Consider the following 27318-nt stretch of genomic DNA (forward strand, 5'->3'; position numbering starts at 1 on the left):
AGTTAAATGAACTAATCAAAACAGTTTTTAAAAAAATGAATAAAGATATTTATGAAGATTAGCATCCATGAAGAGTTTCAACCAGCAATTCAGGAGAGTAAAAGTTATACTGAAAGTATGGGACGAAAAAGTGACCATTGTGAGGACAGAATTTCAGAACTAGAAGACAATGATGTTTTCAAAGATCAGCTACATTAAGATACCTTAAAAACACCAAAGAACATAAATGGATGTAATTGCTGTGAGATAACATAAAGAAAACTAACCTAAGAGCAACTGAAATAAATGACTAATCAGAAGACAACAAAAATGGCATTAAAAACCTGTTCATAGAAATGATGGTAGAGGGCTGGAGAGATGGCTCAGTGGCCTAAAGCACCTACTTAGAATAAGCTTGACAAAGCACAGGGACCGCAGTTCGATCCCCCAGCACCTCATGTCAGCCAGCCCCACCCCCTGGGAATGTAGCTAGCTCAGGGGTACAGTACCTAGCTGGCAAGCACAAGGTTGTGAGTCTGAATGCTAGTACCAAAAGAAAATGAAAGAAGAAAACATAAACAGAGAAAGAAAAAACACACAGTGAGGCATACTGAAGTCCACACAGCCATGACCAAAAGAGAAGTGCCCTGCTCCATATTATACTCACATTACGGGAAGTCCACCACAGTAACAAAACTTTAAAAGCTGCTAGACAAAGACAATAAAGCACCTATGAAGGTAAGCCCATTAGAATCACAGAAGATTTCTCTATACAAGCTTAAAGGCCGGGAGGGCATAGAGTGAAGTGATTTGAGCTTTTAAAGATAAATAACTTCCAACCTTAACTTACTTATCCTACAAAAGTTTCCTTCAAAATTGATGGAAAAATAAAGTATTTCCATGACAAAGAGCACCTCAAGAAGTTCATGACCATCAGATCAAAAAAATTCTCAAGAATATCCTAGAAAGATGCAATGAAACCAACATTGCCAATAAGAAACAGGAGGAGGAAGAGCAAGAGGAGGATGGAGAGGGAGAAGGAGAAAGAAGAAGAGGAGGAGGAAGAGAAGGAGGAGGAGAGGAGGAGGAGGAAAACGAGGAAGAAGCAGCAGCAGCAGTAGCAGCAGCTACCACCACTGTCTCGTGGGATAAGCAACTATGCAAAATGAAAAAAAAAAAAAAAAAAGACACTAACAACAGGCAAATAATACAATGACAGGAATAAGTCAGTATCCCGCAGTAATAACAGTCAATATTAATGGTCTTCATTCTCCAATCAAAAGAAAAAGACTGGCAGCATGGATCAAGAAACATAACCCATCACTATTTAGCACATAAGAAATACATTTCAGAGTTCAATCCCCAGTTCCACAAAAAAAAAAAAAGAAAGAAAGAAAGAAAGAAATACATTTCATTCAAAAAGAAACTCATAGATTAAAAAATCAAAGGGTAGAAAACAGTACTCCATGCAACAGAGACTTAGAAAAAAGTCTAATTTCAGAAAGTGGATTTTAGGCCAAGACTGATCAGAAGAGTCAAAGAAGGTCACTATATAATGGTTTAAGAAACAACTGAATGGGAAGCGCTAACAATTCTAAACATACATGCGCCAAATATTGTCATATCCAACTTCATATAACAAACACTAATATAATATACATGAAAAATCAAATAAACACCAATACTTTTGAAATGGGGGACACTATACTACTACTGGACAAGTCAATCTGACCAAAAAAAAAAAAAAAAAAAAAATCAACAAAGAATTAAGAGTTAAATCAAAACTTTGATGATTTTTTTTTTTTTTCAGTACCGGGAATTGAACTCAGGACCTTGCACTTGCCAGGCAAGCACTTAATCTACTGAGCTAACTCCCTGGCCCCTAAAGCAAAACTCTGAACAAATGCAAAAGAATCAAAATTATCCCATGCAACTTCTCAGACCATAATGCAGTAAAACCAGATATCAATGGCAAAAAAAAGAAACCTTACAGAAACTATATAAACACATGAATTAAACAATACCCTACTAAATAATCAATAAATCACAGATGAAAGTAAAAAAACAATGAGACAATTCCTATAATCAAATGATAATGGCAATACAACATATGGGAACCAATGTAGCATAATGAAAGCACTCCTAAGAGGGAAGTTTATAGTTGTGAATTTTCACCATAGAAAATAACCTAATGATGCACCTTATGGTTCTAGAAAAACAAGGACAATACAAACTCAAAGCTAGCGCAATGAAGGAAATTGTAAATATTAGCTCAGAAATTAATAAAATTGAAACATAAAGAATCAATGAAATGAACAGCTGGTTCTTTGAAAAAAATAAATAGATAATCCCTTAGCCAATATTATCAAAATAAGCAAAGAAAAAAACCTAAATCTATGCTATTAGAAATGAAAAGGGTAAAATCACAACAGATTCTGCTGATATCCAGATAACTGACCACCACTGGACTTTGAAAAGCCATATATATATATGGGTTTTTTTTGTTTTTTTTCTTCAGAACCGGGAATTGAACTCAGGCCCTTGCGCTTGCCAGAGAAGCGCTTATTCTACTGAGCCATCTCCCCCGCCCCTAGAAACCGTATTTTAAGAAAATGAAAAACTCAAAAGTGAAGATTCCTAAACATACTAACTACCAAAACTGAACCAAAAAGATATACTGGATTTTTCAAGATTTTAACTCAATTATCAGTCAATGAAATTGAAGAAGTAAAACAAAAACCAACTATAAAAAGTAGAGAATTCTATGAGAATTTTAGAGCAGATCTAATGCAAATCCTCTTCAAACTCTTTAAAATAATGGAAAGGGAAGGAATAGTCCCAAAGTCATTCCTGGAAGCTAGCATTACCCGGTTTCCAAAACCAGAAAAAAGAAACCCCACATACACAAAAAAAGAATTATATGTCAATGTCCTCAATAAGATAGTGATAAACAGAATGCAGCAAAATGATCAAAAAGATCATACAACATGACTAAGTAGAAATTATCTGTTAATATACATATCAATGACTAACATAATATATCACATAAACAGAACAAAAATCACATGCCTATCTCAACAGATGCAGAAAAACCCTTTGAAAATACAACATCCATTCATGATAAAAACAAGCCTTAAAAAAATAGGTATAGAAGACCTTTATCTCAATCTGATAAAAGCTATCTATGGCAAACCAATAGCCAACATCATACTAAGTGGAAAGAGGCTGAAAGCTTTCCCTATAAAAAACAGGAACAAGACAAAGATGTGCACTTTCAGCACTCCTGTTCAATGCAGTTCTCAAAACAGAGCAATTGGACAAAAGAAAGAAATAAAAGGATATAGGTAAGAAAAAAGATGTTAAATTATCATTATTTGAAGATGACATTATACTTTATATAGTAAACTTCAAAAACCCCACCAAAAGACTCTGAGAATTAATTACAAAATACAGTAGTGTAGCAGAACCCAAAGTCAACCCTCAAAAATAAATCTGTTAAGAGGGAAATTAGGGAAACAATACTTTTCACAAAGGCATCAAGAAAAATGAAATACTTAGGAATTAACCTACCTAAGGAAGTGAAAGACTCTTACAATGAAAATTACCGTACTCTGAAAAAGGAGAAGAGAACATCAGAAAATGGAAAGATAGGCCCTCTTCCTGGATAGGCAAAACCAATGTCTCTCAAGTGACTATACCGCCAATACTGTTATAGGGATTTAATGCAAACCAAATCAAAATACCAATAGCATTCCTCACAGAACTAGAGAAACAATCCCACAATTCATATGATATCAGAGAATTCTATGAGAACTTTAGAGACCTAGAATAGCACAAGTACCTCTGAGCAACAAAGGTAAATTTGAAGTCACAATCTCAGACTTATTGTATAAGGCTACAGTGATTGAACACTGCATAATACTGGTAAACCCAGAACTGTACATCAATGGAACAGAATAGGAGATGCAGAAACAACTCTAAGCACACATAACTACCTAATCTTTGACAAAGGTGTCAATCTTTTCACTGGAGGAAAGACAGCCTCTTTTAAAAATGGTACTGGGCTGGGGAGATAGCTCAGCAGTCTAAGTACCTGCCTGGTAAGCACAAGGGCCCAAGTTTAATCCTCGGTACCTCATGCCATGCCAGCCGCAGAACCCCAGGCACACTGTGCCAGCCCCAGAACTAGGCATGGTGGCTCATTCCTTTAATCCCAGAGCTGGGAAGGCTGAGACAGGAGTATCACTGAGTCTGAACTACATCGTGAGATGCTCTATCAAGAAAATAAAATAAATAGTGCTGTGGAAACTGGCTATCTACATGAAAAAGATTGAACATATATCTATACCATGCACTAAGATAAAATCAAAATGGATCTAAATATTAAAACAGAAACAATCACTCTGCTCTATGACAAACTCAGTAAAACTCTAAGATACAGGTGCAGGCAAAGACTTTCTGAACAGATTCCAGGTTGCACAAGAACTAATTCCAGGTTGCACAAGAATCAACAAATGGGATCACCTCAAATTAAAATGCTTCTGCACACCATAGAAAACCATCCAAGTGTGAAGAGACAACCTCCAAAAGTGAGCGGGGGGGGGGGGGATGCCAGCTATTCCTCAAAGGACTAATATCTAGAATATATAAAGTGCTGAAAAAATTAAACCTCTAACAATTAAAGACCCAACCAAAAAACAGGCATCTAAAATAAAGATACTTCTCAGAAAATGTTCAACATCATTGGCCATTTGAGAAATGCAAATTAAAACAACACTGAGATACCATTTCACTCTAGAAAGAATGGCTGCCATCAAGAAATCGGACAATAAAAAATGCTGCATGGGGGGGAACCCTTCTCATTGGTGAGAGTGTAAACTGGTACAATCACTATGGCTGTCACTATCAGTCTCCTCAAAAAAACTATAAATAGGGGCTGGTGAGATGGCTCAGTGGTCTAAAGCACCTACTTAGAACAAGCTTAGCAAAGCACAGGGACCGCGGTTCAATCCCCCAGCACCACATGCCAGCCAGCCCCGCCCCCTGGTGGGCTGAGCTGGCCAGACACACGCGTGCACACACACACACACACACACATAAATAAATTTTTTAAAAAACAAAAAACTATAAATAGAGATTCCATTTGCCCCAGCTATTGCCCTTCTAGGTAGCTTCCAAAAAGGGGTAAAGATATCCTATCACAATGATGTATACATATAGAAGCACAATTAACAATAACTAAACTTTAGAAGCAATCTACATATCCATCAATAGATGAATAAAGAAAATGTGGTATTCATAACACAGCAGAGTATTGCTTTGCCATGAAGGATAAACTAGATTTAGGTGTAGGGGAACAGATGCATACTAAGACTGTACTGTTAAATGAAGTAAATCAGACACATGGGCTTGAATATCACATGGCTTCTCTTATATGAGAAGGCCAATATATAAATAAATTGCAAAATGAAACACAGACAATAGAAAAAAAGAAAGTGAAATGTTATTACAATCTAGGATGGGGAATGGTGAAAGTGTACCATGATTTAGTATAAGTGTCTTGTTGTTCTATGTTTTTAGCCTGTGAGTTTGGCTATTTATCTTATTTATAATTATTATTAATGTAATATGGACTTTTAAAAATAAGTTAATTTAATTCTACTAAAAAAATGTTTAAAAGGAGGTAGAGAGGAAGGGGGAAAAATGAAGAATGTATTATGTACAGGCACCAATTCCCTACAGCAGATGCAATCATGTATTGCAAATATGTACTCATAATGTTTTTTAAATTTAAAAGCCACCAATCTCTCTAAACCCTCCTTTCTCAATCTCTACTTTCCAGAACTTTACATCCTTTCCCCTCAAAGCTATTTCCCTCCCAAGTAGCCTATAGCATCACCACTTCTCAGCTGCTGCAGTGCAGCCAATAAATCATCAATACCTAGCATTTTTGCTCGAGACATTTCATTTCTTTTATCATTGCCTTCCTTTTTAGCCACATCTTTACCAATGTCACTACTATTTAGTACAAATAAATGCCTCTAATACACACTACTTCAAGTCTTCATGTCCCCTTATGCATTAGATAGGTTAATTTTTTTCAAAATGTCGAGTAGCTATCACACTTTAATTGAAAAATTCTTATAGGATAAATTCCAAACTTTTTTATTATTTAATACAGGGTCTCACTATGTAGTTCAGACTCATAGTGATCCTTCTGATTCAGGCTCCCCAGTGATGGGATTATAGGCGTGTGTGCCACCATACCCAGTTTCGAGGCTAGGGATTGAACTTGGGACCCTGTGCTTGCCAGCCAAGCTATCTCCCCAGCTCAATTCTAAACTCCTCTACCTTTACTGTAAGCAAAACCTATTTATCCAATTTTACCCCCCCCCCCATAATAACCCAATGGGAATTCTCCATTTCTCTCAGGTACATTCTCTTAGTCATTCTGAAATACCAAGAACTTTCTTGCTTTTCAACATGTTTTCTGTTTTTATATATTGTTTTCCTACTTCTTTCTTACCCATTGTTCAGGACTTACTCTAAATGCTATGGTGGGTTTCCCCACACACACTCCTGTTTTTCTTAAACATTCACATTAAACTGGGATCTCAAGTATTTCTTTTCAACAGATAATCCTAATTTCCTTATTATTTCTTCTTTATTACTTTTTACTTACACAAGTAACACCAAATGATAGCCCAGGAGTAAAAATTCAAAATTTATGTGGCTGGGCTGGTGAGATGGCTCAGTGATCTAAAGCACCTACTTAGAACAAGCTTAGCAAAGCACAGGGACCGCAGTTCAATGTCCCAGCACCACAAGCCAGCCAGCCCCGCCCCCTGGTGGGCTGAGCTGGCCACACACACTAAATAAATAAATAAATAAATAAATTTAAAAAAAAAATTTATGTGGCAGGCAAAAGATTACTAATCAAAGTACATTTTAAAAGGGTAATCTATCAATAGAAAAAATACAAACCAACCCAACAGAAAATGGACAAAGAATATATCCAGGAAAATCCCAGAAAAGAAAATCTAAGTGGTTAATAAAAATTGAAAACACATCCTGTTTCAACTGTAGTCAGGAGAAAACAAATTAAGGTAGAATGTCAGCACTCAGGAGGGTGAAGCAAGAAGATCACAAATTCTAGCCTAGTGGGCCAGTGAGACAGCTCAGCAGAGTAAGTGCCTGCTATGGCAAGCACAGGGACCAGGGTTCAATCTCAGGTCCCGCATGTCACACCAGCCCTGTCCCAAGGGCATGCTGAGCCAGTGACCCACACCTGTAATTCCAGCACTGAGGAGGCTGAAAACAGGAGGATCACTATGAGTCTGAGCTGCGTAGTGAGACCCTGTACCAAATACACAAATGAAAAAGAAAAATTCCAGCCCTGCCAGCCTGGCCAACTTAGCAACTTAACAAGACTGCATCTCAAAATAAAAACACTAAAAAGGGCAGGGGAAGCAGCTCAGTGTGAAGGCCCTGGATTCAACCTCTAGTACCGCAAAGGAAAAAGAAAAATGTAAGATACCACCTACACACATCAGTTTAACAAATACTTTAAAGTAAAGGGTTTTGAAAAACAGACCCTTTTACATTACTGGGTGAGAGGGTTCATTATGACAATTTGGCAATGTCTACTATAACTAAATATGACACAGCACCTACTTCTTGGTATCCATTCTTCTTTCTCAAGCCTTTTCTTCCTCAAAGCCTTTTTTGGTCAACTTACAGCTCACGATGAACCAAAGAACAAGATTTTTTTTTAAAGAGAAAAGAAGAAATCATAAATATAAAAAATACATTCTGCTTCATTATCATTTATAATTATCCTAACTCTATTACTTCCTAGCTACATAACTTAACTGCACTCTGCTCAATTTTTCCTTATGTAAAATGGAACAACACCACGCAGCCAAAAGACCAAAAAGTAAGCTACAGGTAAAAATTAGAAAATGGGTGCTAATTACTACACTCCACAATTCAAAGGCCTTGATATCAGTACTAAATTATAATCACATAATGCCAAGAAATCACCTCCTCTGCTTCTTGGCCAATGACATGGAAATGGAAGACTTAAGGAAAACTAAATAAGAAGTGGCTAAATGTGTCAGAAATTCCTAGGTCTCCTCCATAGGTTTCAGATTCACTCCACAGGCAGTAGCACACTTCTGTTACAGTTACTACACATTTTCAAATCTATTCCATAAAGCTCCTACCAGACTAACTCCATAAATGCACATTTATATTCACCAACACTATCCTTTCTACTTCCATCTTCTTTAGGCTGTTTAGACAATTACTCCAGAAATAGGACAAAGACTAGATCTTTGCAGGTGCCTACTGTAATGCAAGACAGGCACAAAATATAGAAAATAGAAGGTTAAATAGCTCAGACAGCTATGGATGCAATACAGCACTCCTGAATCAGGTGATCTTTGAGAACAAAATTAAATCACAAAAACTTCAACTGGGCATTTGCCTCAGTGTCAAAGTAAAAGCAATAGTGTTTATAACCTTCTTGAGGAGCACTAGCTCTACTCCCATCAAAATGAAGATGTTCAGGATAATGTCAGGATAATGTCAGGATAATGGGTTAAGTGGGTAGCTGGGTAAGGAAACATTCCCATGGGAAGCAGGCAAAGATTTGGAAACTAGAAGACAGGCGTCCTGACAGAAACAAGAAATACAAGACTTAAAAGCTTATTTATTAGGCCCACTACAATTTCCCAAGACACTAGAGGCCACATCAGTTTCCTTAATGCACCCAGTGGCCCCTGAGCTTTGATGGCTGCAGCCAGTCCTGTTTTCCAAAGCGGGTTCTTCAAGAATAGAAAGGAGGAGGAATGCAGATGCTTCACTGTGATCACAGCCGTGCTGCACACAGATTCCACCACCATCACTCACAGTGCTGGGCCAAAGGCAAGAAACTCACTGACTGCCCCTACTGAGAAATACGCTCACTTCATAAAACCTGTCTCCTCCCATTTCCCAGCTCTTTAATATCCAAGAAATTTGAGGCACTGTAAGTTAACCAGCTCCTCAAGTTGAGTACAGCCGGTCCTCCATATCCGCAAGTTCCCATTTTTATATTCAACCAACTAATCTCAGATGGAAAATATTTGACTTTTAAAAGCTGTATCTCAGGGGCCGGGGAGATGGCTCAATAGAATAAGTGCTTCTCTGGCAAGCGCAAGGGCCTGAGTTCAATCCCCGGTTCTGCCAAAAAATAAAAATAAAAGCTGTATCTCTATCAAAGTGGTACAAACTTGTTTCTTTTTGACATTCCCTTAAAAATACATTGTAACAACTACTCACATAGCTTTTTGGGGTGTTAGGTATTGTCAGGACTCTAATGTAAGGATGAACTGAAGTAGAAGAGCAGATATACATAAATTACATGTAAAACCATATCATCATATGTAAGACTTAAATATCACTGGATTTTGGAATCCAATAGGGGTCCTGGAATAAACTGCCTGAGGAAACCGAGGAATAACGGTGCCTTTTACAGTGCATGCCAGTTTTCTCTAATTATTCCAAATCACATTATGTGTGATGCCAGCAAAAATAACAGCCAACACAAAGAGCTCTGAGTTCACAATCTGCTTTTAGTAATACCTTTTGCTCTCCAATCTCCTGTTTTCTTATTTTAAGAAACTTCATGAAATGTTCCTGACCCTTCCTCCTAATATTATTCTTGCATGTTTATTTTAGGTCTTGTGGGTTTCGGATAAGAAGAAATACAATCTGATAAATTACTACACCTTACAATGTGTTAGTTTACTGGGTTAGTCCTCTGAGATACAATTTTTAGAGATGGCTATCAGAAGAAATAAACTCAAAGAGCTCTCAAAGTCATCATGCTGCATTCTAACTCTAAAGCTTTACCATTCTGTGAATAAATCTTTTGTGGTGGAATTTTAGATCCTTGCAGAAAGTGAGAGAAGAACCCCTATGGCACTTAAGCACAACTTTACAATGAGGGAAAAACCCAACAGTATATTTTTACAGGTTGGCAATACTGACAGTGGTTCTCAAATGCTTGACATGAATAATTCACTAGTTCAGTATTTGCTCTTATTCATTTGTTTACAATCATAAAATATGGTTCAAGTGTAGAGAAAGCGCTTACCAAGAAATAAGTAAGAAATCCATCACAGGTCTCTTAGTGAAGAGCCACAGTGATGACTTTAATCAAAACCAATCCTGAAAGATCCATATCACCTTACCAATGAAAAACCGTTTTCACTCTAGGAGTGAATCTCTCTAAGAAATGAAACATGCACATAATGTCAATGGCTTTGTGATAAAAGTCATAATTACTCATAGAACTGCAATGAGAAAAAAAAAACAATGGAATTCAGAAGACCAGTCTCAGTTGGACCATTTATCAGATAATCTTGGGCAAACGGTTGCCGCTCTCTGGGTCTCAATCCCTTGTCCATAAAATCACCAAGTGCACTAGATGGTTTCTAAAGCTCTGTTTGGATTTAAAATCCCATGAATCATTTTTTTTTAAATACATCCTAATCAGTAGTCAGTGTTTACATATAGGTAAAGAATAAATTTCACTTTTACTTAGTTATAAACATATTTGTCTAAGCAAAGTTGATTATCTTACAATTTTGAATGACTGTCAATTCATTCATCAGCTGTCCACACAGAGAAGGATAAAATGGTCTAAAGAAATAAACTAAAGAATTGATACCTTATAGTTAATAGTTCCTTCTGAAATCTACTATAATCACATTGTTAGTATTCCTAGTTTGATTAACTATTTTCAAAGAACTCAAGTCAGAACTTTTAACTTTTAAAAATTAATTCATACAGAATTGAGTTAAGCTTAATACCTGCTTCATACCAGCCCACAGGTCAGCTCTTTTGTTTACTTTTAAAATATAATGAGGCCAGAGGTCCCTACTGAGGTCCCTCAGTGGAATAACACTTGTCTAGTATATACAAGGCCTTAGGCTCAACCGGTAGCACCACATCAACACACACACACATACATACACACACGCACACACGCACACATACACAGAGTACAAATGAACACTGTTGAAACTATTCTTCATGCCTGAACAAATAATAGCACACTGGCAACAATTTAAATCTGCCTCTGCACAGCTCTCCTGTCAAATCCTTATGTCTGCCTCTCAGAGATAATCACTATGCTGAATTAGCTCTTTCCTTTTGCTTTCGCCCATTAAGCTTATCCCTAAATTATATTTTTATTAAGATTTATGCTTTTTTGCTGCATGTAGGTACATTTCATTCATTTTCACTACTGTATGACATGCTACTGTGTAATAATAGCATAACTTATATTTCCCCTTATCAATGAACATTTGGGCTGTGCTGTTTCAAGTTCTTGCTATTATAAGGAATAACACTATGAACATTCTTATGCAAGTTTCCAGCAGCATGTTTGCTAAACTTTTCTCATGCAGAAACTAAAGTGCTAGGTCATAGTGAGTTTAGATACTTAACGTTTAAAGAGAATATAAAATTGTTTTCTAAAGTGGTGAAACAAATTCCATATATTTGAACAAAGTAAAAAGAGATCCTCTTGCTCTACCATGTTCTCCAGCACTTGGTATTCTTACTAACCTTAAATTCTGTCAGTGGAATAGATAGTCTACCATATCTCATGTGGTTCTGAGTTGCATTTCTCTGAACGCAAATGAGACCGACATCTCTTCATATGTTTATTAGCTTTATCTGATCTTTTGTAAAGGTCTTTTTTATATCTTTGTATATCTTGCTATCTAGGGACTTGGGATATATTTTTCCTTAAATAGGCTTCAATACCCTTCAATAAAGTTTTATTATAATCACCCCCATAGCCAGTCTTATTGATCCCCATGTTTGCTAGCTTGGAGGCACATACCTCTAACTCCAGCACTTTGAGAGGTGGAGGCAGAAGGGTTACTAATTTGAGCCCAGCCTTCACAATTTAGCAAAATCCTGTCTATGAATGAATGAATGAATGAATGAATGAATGAATGCTCTGTATGGAGCTTAGTGTGAAGGCCCTTAGATCAGTCTCCAGTACTCCCCCTCCCCCACAAAAAAGTCATATTTGTTGCTCTTAAAGATGGTGTATCTTGCTTCTGGTGAAAGTAAATATAAAACAACTCAACTAAGAAAAAGCTTTCATGATAGTAAATAATTACTAAGAATAAAACATAACATAAATACTGTAATGGCCAATATATGGCCAGCACCTCTAACAGTTTGGGGATAGGATATTGCAAAAAGTTCTAGTATGTCGTGGACATGGACAGTGTCCATGATGCTTACTGGTGGCCAGGTATCACCTATGGGACTGAGCTACTGCTAGTTCCTTGATATCCACCCTATAGACCCAGATAGAATCATGCCCCATAGGGTGCAGGAAAAATCCATTTGTAGAGTATGCTGATGGAAATACTTTGCTGCTGTATACAAAAGAATAATTGAAAGACTGCTTTTGTATACCTCTTTTTCTCCTGTGTTTGTTTGCCCTATTTGGTGGGTCTTTTCCATTCTCATTCATGGAGTTGTAGTCATTTTGATCCCTCTCTAGAATATCTTTTAGTAGTCTGTGTAGGGTTGGCTTTTTGTCATGAAATTCTTTAGGTATTCTTTGTCATGGAAGTATTTTACTTCTCCATTATACTTCAAAGAGAGTTTTGCAGGGTATATCAGTCTGAGTTGGAATTTGTTTTCTTGCAAGACTTGTACTATTTTGCTCCATGCTCTTCTTGACTTGATGGTTTGTAAAGAGAAATTTGCCATTATTCTGATTGATGTTCCTTTAAATGTGATCTGTTTCTTTTCTCTAGTGGCTTTCAGTATATTGTTCCTGTGCTGAATTTCTGGGATCTTGATTATTATATATCTGGGTGTGGTTTTAATTGAGTTGATGTTATTTGGAGTTCTATACATTTTAGTTACCTGAATGTCAGATTGCTTCCCCATATTTGGGGAGTTTAAATCTTTAAATATTTATTGTCTGCCCTTTTCTACTTTGAGAATTCTAATTATATGAATATAAGTTTCTTGACTTTGGCACAGAGTGAACTACTATATGACCGATCTGTAAATTCTTCATTTTTATTTTGGACAATTTTTATTGTTACATTCATTTAAGTTTGTAAACAATTTATTTACAATGTGCAATCTATTATTAATATCATGCTATGTATTCATTTCAGAAATATTTCTCTAAAATTTACTCTGTCTATATCTTGTATCTTTCACATTTCAATGTTTGTCTACAATTTTTAGCATGATATAATTATTGATTTTCAATAAAGTTAATGAGAAAAAATAGATACAATTGATTTCTACATATTAACATTATGTCCACCCCTCCCATGCTGACCTCTCAAAATCCTATTACTTCCAGTGCAAATATATATATATATGTATGTATTTTTTTTTCCTGCTAAACAAGACATTAGCAAAGAGTGACTTTATTTTCTCTTTACCAGGCTTTTATTCTACTTTCCTTCTCTTGGTTATGGTATTGAGACCTCCAAAGCAATAATGAGTAGAAGTAGCAATGGTAGAAATCCTTTCCATTATTCCTGACTTTAAAGGAAAATGCTTAGAACATATCTCAAATTTGGGTAAAGTTTCTTTGAAATATTTTTGTATATATTATCAAATACAGAAAAGTCCCTATTACTAAGAGTTTTATTATAAATGAGTGCTGGATTTTATTAAATTTTATGTTTAGTTTCTTTAGCTAAGGATACCAAATTTATTTTCCTTAAATTTTGTTAATGACATCTATAGATTTTTTAATATTAAACTACCCTTTCATTTCTGAGATGAACCTAACTTGTTCCTAATAAATCATCTTTTCCACTGTCAGATTCTGCTGACATTATTTCCTTTAGGATTTTTACACCTATCTTGCGCTATGAGTGAAATAAACCTGTCCTTTCTTTTCTCTTACAGTTCCTTGTCTGGTTTAGATATTAGTGAACCTCACCAGGATGAGCTGGGAATATGCCTTCTATTTTTAATTAAAGACTCTGTTGATTATTAGAAGCCCTATTCTTGAAAGTTGGGGTCTGCTGGATTTTAGTTTTACTTTTTCTTTGTAGGAAAATTTTAATATGTTAATTTTAATTTGTGATGAGCAACTTAGCAGGACTACTTGAGCTTTTCTATTTTCAAATTAATGTCGGTATATGAATGTCTTGATGTTTCTAGAAATTTGTCTATTTCATCCAACATAAAACTTGTTTTTAAATCCTCTTATTTTTTTAATCTCAAAACTTTTTAGCCTTTTAAAAGTAATATAATGTGGTACATTCTTCTGCAGAGAGATTAATTTATAATCTTATCAGACGTTATTTTTTACCTTCAGCTGCCCCAAAAAATTCATAAAACTCCACTGCCTACATCATATACAATATTTCTTTAGAGCACAAAAGAGAAAGAGGCATATATAATACTCTTAGAAACAAGCCTATTATCTTTTTAAAACTGTAAGACATCTAAATTTACTACATCAATAGCCTGTGAAGAGTACTTTTCTATGCTTTCTGTCTGTGCTACTTGTCTACGTTTTTTCAGAAGCAGGCAAGTCATAGTGCCACACCACACTCTAATCATACACACAGGTGGTAAATTTCAATTGGTTCCGGGGTACTAATGACAGCTTTTCATTGATAAGACTCCATTGCTATATCTAATGTCAAGTTTTAAAAAAATAACCAGACAGTGGTGAATGTTTACAACCCCAGCTACTCAGGGAGTAGAGGCAGGAGGATCAAAGTTTGAGGTCAACTTTGGCAACTTAGTGAGACCCTATCTCAAAGGAAAAAAAAAAAAAAAGAAAGAAAGAAACAGAGATGGGGATATAACTTGGTAGAAGAGCACTTGCCCAGTGTGCACCAGGGAGACTCTAGGTTCAACCTCAACATTACAAAAGTAAAAATTAAAAATAAGGTAAATCTAATCCTTGTGTGAGGGCCAGGGAGAAGGCTCAGTGGAATAAGCACTTCCCTGGCAAGCGCAAGGGCCTGAGTTCAATCCCTGGTTCTACAAAAAAAAAAAATTAAAAAAATCCCTTTGTGATATTTAGCATTCACAAAGTCATGGTACATTTTTACGCAGAAAGCTAAATTTTTATAGAGATTAAGACTCTCATGATAGAAATGTTTTAAACTGTATCCCCATTTTGAATCTAGAATATTAGGATGTTATTTTGTCTGGCAATTCCAGTCTGCACATAGAAGAATGTTCTTTTGGAGAACAGCACTTTTCATATCAAACTCCAGGCTGCCAAGGCTGGGCTCTGAGGGTTTGGAAGAGGCTCTGGATACCGAGTCACCTTCTGACAGCTTAGGGGGCAGCTGATTCCCAGACCAGGGCTTCTGAGGCATTAACGTGCATCCAAATTATCTGCACACCTTGTTTAATCGCAGTTTGTAGTTATATAGATCTGGAGTCTAAGAATCTACATTTCTGAGAAACTTCAGGTGAAGCTACTGCTGCTGGTGTCTCCCAGATGACCTGAGATAAGGGGATCTTTGAGCCAGAAGGCTTCTGAGCACGTAAGCTCTGTCTCTTTGCAGTTAATGCACATGATTATCACACATGAAATGAAGGGTCTATGGAGAGTTGTTGCTAGTGTGTGTGAACTTCTAGTTTGTCATCAGAACTTTTCAGTCAGATCATCATCCGATCGCTCTATTAGGCTACTATCAGGAACACTCGCTCATCGCAACAGCTCCATCTAAATGCCCACTAATTGGCCATGTTCACAGAGAGGTTCAATGGGAATGAGACTAGGTTCTACCATTCCATTATATGTGAATGAATTGTTTCTCTACAAAGTATGTCTTCAAGGAAATGTACCTTCTGCAATCCAGCCTTGGTACAAACAAGCTCCTATCAGATCCCTGGAATGAGACACCAGGGGCAATCAACTCATTCTCCACCCTCCCCTACCATTCTCAGGAGAACAGAAAGATACTTACTGAGGAAGAGAAGGTCCTCCTCCCGTATTTCCCAGAGAACATCAGTCTCTGGTGTAAAGAAGAGAGGCAAGCTCATTAAACTCACAGGTCTCCAATTAACCCCCTACGCCCTCGTGATCAAGGCTGACTTTTAAGCAGCTGTCTTGTGTGCATGTGGGCCTGTTTCATGCAAGGTATATATTCCCAAAGTTGGCTGTACCTCAAAAATTGTTTTGCCTTTTTTTTTAAGTGAAAGAATGTTTTAAATATACTATAGAGGCTGAGGGTATAAATCACTGGTAGAGAACTTATCTAGCATTTTCAAAGCACTGGTTTGATCACCAGCACCACAAAAAACAAAACAAGAAAGGTTAGCTTTTTAAAAGTAAACAGCATAAATTATTTTGTACAATAACCACTAACTGCTTTGATAAATAGTTGGATTTTTAAATGCTGAATTTATATAAAATAGGGTACAAGGTAAAGTAAATTTGAACAAACAAACTAAACCAACTTCTGTAGTTCCAGATTAAGAATAATCTTACATATATTAGAAAAAGGATTATCTTACTTAGCTTTTCAGGAGTAAGATGCTTTTGGCAAGCTTTGAATTACAGTTTTATTCCTTGGTATAGTAAAAAATATCTTGCCTCATTTTGTGAATATCAATTCCTACTTATTTCAATGAGACTTCTATCTGAGACTGTTTCATGCAGTACAGTACACATTCTTTGTTGGAATTATTAACCAAATGTTCCCCTTTATTTATTCAAAGGATACTGTCCAAAATTAATTTAGTGAGAGCATGGTATGCTGACAAATCACGCATTTCAGAAATTTGGTTACAGGAAAAATCCACCTTCTGGTGAGAAAAAGAGAGTAATATGTTACATATTATTTTTCATTCATACTCAATAATTTTCATTCATACAATAATTAAATAAACACGAAGGCATTTCTGGTTTATTTCTGCTTAGAACTCATTACCAAAGACCACTAAGGCCAACATGTGCATGTATCTCTGACCATTTGCTAACCAGCAATGCTGATCTGTCTGCTTGAAAGGACATGAAGGAAGTGAGCCCTTCCTATGGGAGACCCCTGTGGCTAAATTCCTCCCCTTCTTGCCGTCTCTCTCTACTTTTCAGTATTTATTTTCAACTCTCTTGGTCTTCCTTCACCATTTACTTGGATCCACCCCCACCACCATGTTTTTCATGTTCTGTAACACCCAGGGAAACCTGTCCAGTCCATTTATATGCAGAACTTATTGTCTTTGTCTTCCCTTTTCTGTTCCTAATTCAACAATTTCTCCCATGTCATCTAACTACCAGAACAGTCAATCTTGCTTGTCCCACAGGCTACACCTGGGCAACTTTACATTCTTTCTCAAAATTGACTTTTAAGAAAGGCATTTTCTATAATAGCTATTGCTCCCAGTCAAAAATGTTAGAGTAGGATCTGGGCCTTTAGCTCAGTGGCAGGACATTTGAGATCTTGGCTCAATTCTAGCCCCAACACCGAGATCCAGGGCCAGAGAGAGAGAGAGGGCTCAGACATACAGAGACAGAGAGACTGAAAGAGACTACAAAACATTAAATAACTTTGCTTCTAAGTACCTATGATGCTAGGTTTTTCGAAATATTTTAAAGGTGCTGTGCTATTACCCTAAGTCCCATTGGAACCCAGATCTTACAGGAAGAACCCATCATATCAAACGCACACTTTTCACCTATTCAGAGCAAAAGCACTGTAAGAAATCTAAGAGTACAAGTATAAGCCCCTGCTCTTTATAAACAATGCATGCTCTCTCTGGGTAGTGGCAAAAGGATTATACATATTTAATGGGGAAAAAAAAAAAGTAGATCTTTTCAAGAGAGCAGAACATAGGTCTCCCCACCCTGACTTATTGGAAAGATATAGGCTTAGGCTGTCAGACACAGAGTTCAATCTCTGGTCTCCTACTTCCAGCAAACATTAAGTAAAAAACTTTACTTGTCTGGACCTTCAATGTCCTCATCTAGAAAATGGGCCAGTACCAGCTTACTTGCAGATTAACTGGGAGGATTAAACAAGAAAATGTGTAGAAAACACCAGAAAGCCTCAATCATTCCTTCTCAGGCCCCTCTGGAGTTTGTATAAAGTTAAAACACCTCATACCAAGGCAGTCTGCCTTTAGCAAACACACCTCTAAAGCTACCAATGTATTTGCTCTTGATTCTCCAAGAAGTTGGAACCTTGAAGATGTAGCATATGATTTGCTTTCTGTTGGCTGTGGGGTTTTGGGGGGAGGGGGGAGGCAGAGGTGATTGGAAGAAACTGAAAGGCAGGTTTCCCCAGGGGAGGAGTCACTCCGTTACCATGGCTGATTTCCCTGGGGCTCAGAGCCAGGCAAATAGGACAGCAGAGGGAAACTGAAACGGCTCTGCAAATACAATTCTTGACAACTCCGAGACTTCGCAGTTCCACTTGGAGTACAAAAAGGCCCCAACTGTGGCTTATTTGGACAAAGCCATGTCACGGTCACCCTGGGAATAACTCTAATTTCAAAAGAAAAAACACAGCACTAATAAAAGTGGAACAATGTGAAACAATAGGGGAAAAGGTGTTATTACCCTCAGAAGGGAAGTATCAAATTCTTCCTTTCAAATAGATGTTCATATTTGTGCAGAACTCAGAGGAATACTTTGGATCAAAGTTAACTGGGCTTGTAAATAAAATAGATAATAAAGGGTAATAATTGACAGCCATTCCTTACGATACATTTTATTAAAGTGGATGTAGAGGTGCATATTTGAAAGCCCAGGACTCTGGAGGTTGAGGCAGGAGGGCCACTGGGAATTTGAGGCCAGCCTGGGCTACACAGTAAGTTCAAGGCTAGCTTGAACTACACAGGACACCTTGTCCCAGAAAAAGCAAAAAGGAACACATTTCATTAAATATTTGAAACCAACAGAACAATACTAATCACTACCTCTATAACAATGTCCTCGAATTTGTCAGTATACATATTAGGGCTATCTAACAAGTCCAAGGCCCAGTCCCTACTTTAAACCATATAAACCAGAATTTCTAGCATGGAATCTAAGCCTCAGGAGGTCTTAAAATCCCCCCAGGTCATTTCAATGTGCAGAAAAACTGGAGACCCTGAACTCTGTGATCTCTCTACTTAAGTATGAGCCAATAGCCACAACATCAGCAGGAAGCCTGGAAGAAATCCATCTCTGTCCCCCACACTAGCAAGGCTGGCCGCTAGTTTTCACAAGAACCACAGACCCAGGCGCACCTGGAGACAGGAGACCCAGCATTCTATAGGGCAGCAAACTGCCCCCCTCCCCGTCCCATGACATCGTGCACCGTAAGTTCACTTCTGCTTCCGACCTAGTAAAGCAAATGCAGAGAAGCAAGAACAGAAATCTGAGAGCACTATTTTTTTTTTTGTATTTTTAAAAAGCAAAGGTTGGATACTTAAGAGAGTAAAGTTTGAACCCCTCAGAAATTTTTACAATTTTTTTTCAGATAAAGTTGCTCCAGCAAAATAAATGCAATAATAACTACTATTTAAATAAGAGCAAGAGGAGAAAAGAAGAAAATAAACTCAACATGGGGTTTCTAGCAATGTTTCCTTAAAAGCTTGCTGATGGACAGACTCCCTTTTTCTTTTTTATTTCCATTGAGACACTCATATGATTTACCCTAAAAACTAGTCGCCATCAATTTTCTACTTCAGTGCTATTTTTCTTACTTCATGTGCTTTGCAAACCACTTACCATATGTAATTAGTGTACTAATAAAATGTACCTTGAGATTTTTGGGTGGCTTGAAATTGAAGAATGTAGTCAGTTTATTTTGAGAAGCATCAAGTTCTAGAAGATAAGGCATGCAGCTCACACAAGACAAATCTGGTGGGAAAACAGATACAGAACAGCTAAGCCAATAAAATAACTTGAAAAAGTCATTAAAAATAGCGTATGTCACATCAGAATATTTTTAAGCTCTGTGAATTACAAATCCATCTTCAGTATTTTAGATGAGTGAAATAAATGAAATTGGAAGTGTGCAAAAAAATTTAAGTGTGGGAACCCCCCTGGCTCTTTCCTGGGGCCTGCCTACCTCTTGTGTTCCCCAATTACGTCTCTGCTCACCCTCCCACACGCTGCTAACACCTAAATGCTTCCAAAATTATGAGCCTTCAAGGAAAGGATGAGAAACTAAAGCCTTAGATAATCCTCTTGATAATTAGCCCCTAAATAACTGAATTAGGGCTTTTCAGAAGATTGGAAATGCCACAATTAGGGAACTCTCTTTGTTGTAAATTTCATTTTGTTTTAGTTGGAATTAATTCTAAATCTCATTAATTATTTGACATGATTTAAATCATTGCTATTATTTTAATTTGGCTCTGGATTGGTTCAAAATTGCATCTGAATTTTGCATTTTATCCCCAGCAAATATCCTGAAACATAAAAGGACTATGTGCTAATCGATTCCAAATAGAGTTACGAATAAAACATAAAAGCTGTGACGCATTGTTTTGGTTTTCTCTGTCACTTTACAGCAGAGGCACTTTCTGAAGGGAGAGATGGAGAATAATCAGATCACAAGGGTCACAGCCTTGTCACCACCAATTCACTGCACCGCCTGCAAACAGTAACAATAACAGGATCTTCCCAGTTCTCTGGCCCTGAAGCATGGATGAAGCTACTATAACTGCTCAGAGAATGGCTCCTAGTAGGAGAAAGCAACCTCCACATGCAGACCCAAGCAATGCGCTTCTACTCTTCACCAAGTGGAGCATACACACACAGATCAGAAGAGGCTAGGGTGCCACGAGGAGCCTCCCCTGGAACAGGCAGTGTAAGAAGGCCTCTGGCCCCTTTCATTCCCAAAAGACATTCAAGCCACAAAATCCCCAGCAATCTGTACTTCATTCCTCCAAAGTGAACCACATCTTATATGTAAATGGCTCTAGATGAGACAATAAGTTGGGACATTACCACTTTGGTACAACTGAATGAGCCAATCAAGGAGCTGCCTGTGAGAGAAAACCTAAGAAAAGACTTTATGATTTGTATCTATCTGTCTATTCTGAGCTCAGCTGTATGTATGTCTTTGGGAATGGTCTCAGTTCCATTAACTTCTGCTTTGTCCCACACCCCCTGTTGGAGCCGATCCATTTGTCATACCGGGGACATCTGCCTGAAAGCAGAAGCAGCACTTATACGTAGAGACAGTGATGGTGAATACATTTCACACTTTGTAGAGAGCCAATGTTTTTAAAAATCACCTTGACAAATAACCTCTGGTCTGAGTGGCCAGATAGATGCCTAACTCCAGCATGCTGTCCCTCCTCGGTGCAGTGACCTCCTTGTCCAGCAGATGGCAGGAGCACCTTATGTCTACATTCACATTCTCAAAGTGAGGTCCTGGACCAGCTTCCTCAACCTCAACTAAGAACTTAAGTCAAAGGCCAACTTTCAGGCTCATCCCAGCTGGACCAGATACTCTGAGGGTGGAGTCTGGATAGCTGTCAGAACATCTCCTCCCAAGATGATTCTGCTGAAAGCTGAAATTTGGTCTGCATCATCATCACAAAAGGTGCCACCACAAAAGAACAATATGCTATACCCAACACAAAGTAGGCTCTCAAAGACTTGATAAAAGAGTAAGTTGTGCCACCCAGGATAAATGGAGACTGATCTGGCTGAGGAGGAAAAATTTCACTTGCAACTGTGGACTCCCTGCTCCTGTGGCATGGATGTATAAGACCAGTCACTTTCCTCTATGTTAGGACCTCCCAGCACTCTGCAATCTCTTACCTAGTAAGGCAACCTCAGAAATGTGGGGTGAGTGGAGCATTCCTGCCAGCAACACGAAAAAAAATCTTTCTGATGATACCATCATCATAGTCCTGGACTTGCTTTAAAATTACCTCCAGGTAGAAGGCAGGGAGATGTAGATGAAGCAAGACGGGCCATTGACTGATAGCTGCTGAGCACACACAGCAATATTCTCTCTATGTAATTGTTTGTAAATTTCAAAATCAGTTTTATAAAACTGTAAAAAAAAATCAAAGTCTTTTTTGTACAGGCTAGAATATTTCTTAGCTACTGAAAAGTGAATTTTAACTGCTAAGAGTCACGTGGAAGGGGATCAGTAAATAGAAGATCGTATCAGCAACATCTGATTTAATCAGTAGAGAAAGCAGGTCAGAAATAATGACTTGCTTTCTTCCCTAGAAGCCTAAAGAAAAAAAATTGTATGCTGTTGAAAAACAAGACCAGAATACAACAATGGGAATCAAGCTTTGAAGAAAATGTGACAATTACAGGACTAATTTCATTAAATGTGAACAAGGTGTCATAGCAAATGACTACAGATGGTAGAGCTGGGTTGAAAGAATCAACGAAACATGGAAGAGACAGAACAAAGAAAGAAAAATAAATTTGTGAACTCCTGGTGCTCAAATAAGAATAGAGATAGCCAGACAGGGCTGAAACGTAAATACAAAAGCAAAATTTTGAAAAAAGATTCGCTAAAGAGAAAAGACTCATCTTTATTAAATAACTAATAAAAAAAAAAGAAAAAGGAAGTATTTTAAAGATAATGATCAGTCTCTTAAAAGGAAACTTAAGGCACACGTTCCAACTCCTATTTTTAGTTATCCCTGAGTGCAGATTGGCCCTATCATCACAGTGCAGACTGGGGTCTTCTCCTCCCTCGCACAGTCACCCAAGCTTTTTGAGGGACAGGAGCACAGAAAGCAAAGGAGCAGTAGGTAAATGGCTCTACAGAGCACTTACGGCAAGTTTGGTCTTATTAAATTACATTATATGCTGCTATGTGCTGCAGCATTTAACTTTTGAAACCAGTACACAATCTCCTAGAAGAACAGTTACATACCTTCGATTTTATTCACTGAAAGATCCAACTTCTGCAGGTGAACATATCCACACAAAATGCTAATGTTCGTTAAATCACAGCCCTGAGAAAATAAAAGACTTGGATATTGCTTTAGCAGGTTAGTAGCCAGTCTTGCAGTATCTGGAAATAATAGTTAACGGAAAGAAACCTAGAATTTCTCTCAAAAGTACAGAAGAAGTGAAAGAACAAAATGTAAAGCCTATTACTAATAGGATCTCAAAACAGACTACAGACCCCATCAAAAAAATACATTCCTCTGAAGGAAATAATAGGAAAATTAGTGTTGTTAGCAAGAATGAATAGAACATGAAAAGGCAAATTAAAGCAGTGTTCATGAAGACCTTTAGAGCACTGTTTTATATCTATAAAAAACACACAAAATAGCAATACAGACAAAGCTTTTACCTAGTAGAAGAAAAAGCAAATGTCTAGAATTTAAATGAAGTTGTAAGGAGAGTTCACACCCAATCAGGAGATCATTAATCCTACTACTTACACTTACACAAGAGCTCATTTTCAAAGCTCTTTCACAATAATCTCAGCTGACGCAACACACCTATGAGATGTACAGGGAAGATTATTCTCAGTTTAGAAATGAGGAATTTGAGGTATAGAAAGGTACATAAGTTGCCCCAAGTCACAGAGCAATTAGAATCAATATCCAAGATTTCTCAATCCTTCTTAAAAATTCACTCCTGGAAATTTTGCTACAAGGGAATTTAAAATGGGGAATAAAAAGAAATTTGATCCTGGAGAACAAAGATTTACATGACTATATATGTCATGTTGTCAGAATCAGAAAAAAGCCATCAAATAAAAATTATTATATGACTGGAGAAAGAGCTCAGTGGTCTAAGTCCCTGCCTGACAAGCACAAGGACTTGGGTTCAATCCCCAGTAGGGTATGCTGTGCCAGGCACTGAAACTGGGTGTGGTGGCGTATGCCTATAATGCCAGTGCTGGGGAGGCTAAGACAGGCAGATCACGATGAGTCTGAGCTGCATATCAAGACCCTGTACAAAGCAAATAAATGAATAAATAAATAGAAAAATATCATGATAAGCAAGCTCTCGTATACGATAAAGATTGTCTAATGTGGACTGCTAAAAGAGTAATAAAACTAAATATGTACTATGTACTAGACATCACTGACCTTGGCATGATTCAAAATTAAATGATAAGATATAGTGTGCCCTTAAAAAGTATGACTTAGAAACAAAAAAGATAGGTACACAAGTAATAAAAGGAGGTAAAAATAATATATAAGTAAGAAAAAAGGGAGGGAAGTCACTGAACCAGAAAGTGTACTCAGTAAGACAGATTAATAAGGCCAAGTAATTCAACATGTAATATCTCAAATGTAAGGAGGTCAGTAGCAAAATAAATTAAGCTTCAGTCCCTCCAGCTGGAATAAAATTCAAAGGATTGCTTTATTGTAGATCAACTTAAGGCATGGCGCTACATACGTAAGTAGAATATTGATTGAAAGGGACTAGTGTAGGCTGAATAGGCTGCTGGGATTATATCATTCCAATAGCGAACACAGTGCATACGACTAGCTGAGTCATCCATAAACAGTTATAAAGTGATAAGAGCAAAAGATTATACACTTAATGTGCTAATCTCAAAGGATATATCATGATAGGTAAAAACAGCTTAATATTATTGGAATAGTTCACTGATTCAAACCCAAGACAGTCTTCTAATAAATTAGAAAATCATGAAGCCAAACATGGTGCCAGTTTATGCATTTTTGTTCCTTTTCCTTTGTTTGCGACAGGGTGTTGCTATGTATTCTAGGCTGATTCTGAAATCACTATGTAGCCCAAGCTGACCTAAAACTCGCGGCATTCCTCCTGCTGCTCCTCCCAAGTGCCGCAGTTACAGGCACGTGCTATCACACGGACCAGTGTGCTATTCTTTTTTAACATATATATCTATGTTTGCGAATCTCCAAGTATTTAACACTTTACAATTTAAGGAAAAAAAAGAGTTAAATTGCTTTGCTAGGACTGTAGAGACTCAAGGAAAGAAGCTGAAGAACCTGCCTTTTTAGGCTAAGCTCAGAGCCAAGATTTTGTGCCGCTCTATAGCTAGGAATGAAATCTTGAAAAGTGAATAGCAATAGATTTTTTTCTCCAATGACAGGTATCTTTTAAAAGAAAGTACAGCTCAAAACTATTTATTTCTTGACATACTTAAGGGGAAAGTCAATACCAAAATGGTTCCCTTGAATCAGATACAAATTTCAGTGCTTCTTTCACTGATCAGAGACAAAAATTCTTAAAGCTTTTGATGGTTATAAAGAATCAAATTCAACCTCCTGGGTAAAAGGCATTGATTACTATAATACAGACTACTTAAGATGAAAGAACTAAGATTGTGAAAAAAAACAGAGACAAAGGAAGTTGGGGGTCTGATTACTGGATTGCTGCTAACACAAAAGCTGTGAGTACGAAAGAAAATGGACATGGTCTGGGCAGTATCGAGATGCAGTCAGCCTAAGATGATCCTGCTATACTCACTGATAACGTTAGGTTGAGATAGACTTGTTCAGTCCCAGAGCCTGAGCGCCCCAATTCATGCAGTGCCTTGGCCACAGTCTCTTCTGTCAGGACCCCATCAAATTCATCCTGCAAAAGGAAAAAGAATAGAGAGGCAGACAAAGACAGGATTATATTAGGGAAGAAACTACATACCCTATCATATCCAGCACTTATCCACAATTTACCATGTCCAAAGAAAATTCTATATTAAGGACACATATGTAGCATATATAATCAAATAAATAGAGGTATAACTTTTTATTGTCAGAGACTTTTCAGGTTGCCACTTGTATTATTCAAAGTTGAGTGGCCACAGGAGCTGTAGAGGTATCAGTATCAATGGTGATGTTTACTGTTGACCAATTCTCTACTCCAAGCACTGTGTAAGAATTCTTAAGGAGTGACTCATTTACCCTTATGTAACCTTCAGGTAAGTATTCTTATCTCTATCTTAAAGATGAAGAAACTAAGTTTTAGAGATTACTGTGCCTGAAACTACAAAGGCAGTATGTGACAGAGAGAGAACAAAAATCCAAATATACCTCACCCCTGGGCAATTCCATCCTTAAGGCTTTCCCACACCTCAAAGGACGGTTACATCAATTGAAGGCAATCAGTTCTCTAAATCTGGTATTATTGATTAAAAACACAAGTTTTCAGTTAACTTCTTTTTGGCAAATTTTTCTGGATACATATAATTTGCAAGGCTTATTAAAAAGATACTAATCATTTCCATAAGGAGGTTAGCCCTTGGTCCACGTTGACATCCTATAAACCATTAACCAACATGCCGTTTCCTAATAATGACAAGAAATAGCATGTGAATAAATATCATGTTTGTGCTACTTCCAACCCTGTAATGACCAACACAACACACTGCCACTGACAACACAGCAACAGAAAATACAGTAAACACTTCAGTAACACCTATATACCTAACCACGATGAGCATATGAACTACAATGTCAAAATACTGTATTTTTTTTCTGGGTCTTCTACTTTGATTCAGGAACCAACAACACTGCCCTGGCTGTTGGTACTGAAGGCCTAAGTATTATAGGCTTGTGCTACTTAAAGAGCTCACCCCCAGATTTCCACAGATCACAAGAATACAGTCTACATGGAAGTAGCATATGTGCTTTGGAATTGGACAGACATGGTTTGAACCTCATCTCCACCATTTTGGATATGACTTTGGGGAGCTAAGTTTTTCTCTAAACCTTCGCATATCTTCAACTATAAATAGGACATACTATTTTCTTTGAAGGAGTTCTGGACATACCACCCCGAAGTATGTGCTTTGGTGTACTGATTATTTTCAGCTAAAGACACTTGAAAAACCTCAAATGGAAGAAAAGGATTTCTCTGAACTCCTTTTGTCTAACTAAAGACAGATCTTCCAAAAGGAACTCGGTTGTCATAAATCTCTTCCCTGGGAGTTTCATCAACCAGAGAAGATTGATCCTTACCACAGGAGAGGAGAAGAGAGCTTGGCATCACTCTCAGACAAACTCTGTTAGAAACTATTATATCTCCCTTCTATTCTTCTAAGACTCCATGTATCTTTCCTAAAAACATTTACTCTGCCTTGAATAGCCTCTTAACGTGCTATATAAGCTCTCAAATTTCACTGCTTTTTGGACAGTATTCACTTTTTTTTCCTATGATGCTCCTATGAATGTAATAGTAAGAATTAATAACTTTGGTACCTAATGTTATGTTAATCTGCCTATTGTTGGACCCAACTATCATACCTGGAAGGATAAAAGGAAAGTCTTTCCTTCTCTATATGTACTTTTAATATTTTGGGAAGAGGGGGCCGGGAAGATGGCTCAGTGGAATAAGCATTTCCCTGGCAAGTGCAAGGGCCTGAGTTCAATCCCTGGTTCCACAAAAAA

At 37.3% G+C, this 27318-nt stretch overlaps 1 protein-coding gene across 3 annotated transcripts in view; it reads right to left on the reverse strand.

Moving 5' to 3' along the window:
- Lrguk (leucine rich repeats and guanylate kinase domain containing) overlaps nucleotides 1-27318 on the reverse strand; it is a 143813-nt gene that overhangs the window by 97232 nt on the left and 19263 nt on the right. For 2 of the 3 annotated variants that reach the window (XM_023709923.1, XM_004626580.2), the window contains exons 2-5: nucleotides 25400-25507; nucleotides 22854-22935; nucleotides 19752-19852; nucleotides 16731-16812 (exon numbers count right to left, since the gene is read on the reverse strand). In XM_023709923.1, coding sequence (XP_023565691.1) covers nucleotides 16731-16812; nucleotides 19752-19832 — 163 coding nt within the window. In that variant the 5' untranslated portion in view covers nucleotides 19833-19852; nucleotides 22854-22935; nucleotides 25400-25507. The remainder of the gene's footprint in view (nucleotides 1-16730; nucleotides 16813-19751; nucleotides 19853-22853; nucleotides 22936-25399; nucleotides 25508-27318) is intronic. The other variant, XM_023709922.1, reaches the window with a different exon arrangement.

The sequence above is a fragment of the Octodon degus genome, unplaced genomic scaffold (assembly GCF_000260255.1).
Source record: "Octodon degus isolate 3935 unplaced genomic scaffold, OctDeg1.0 scaffold00015, whole genome shotgun sequence".
In the NCBI taxonomy this organism is placed as follows: domain Eukaryota; kingdom Metazoa; phylum Chordata; class Mammalia; order Rodentia; family Octodontidae; genus Octodon; species Octodon degus.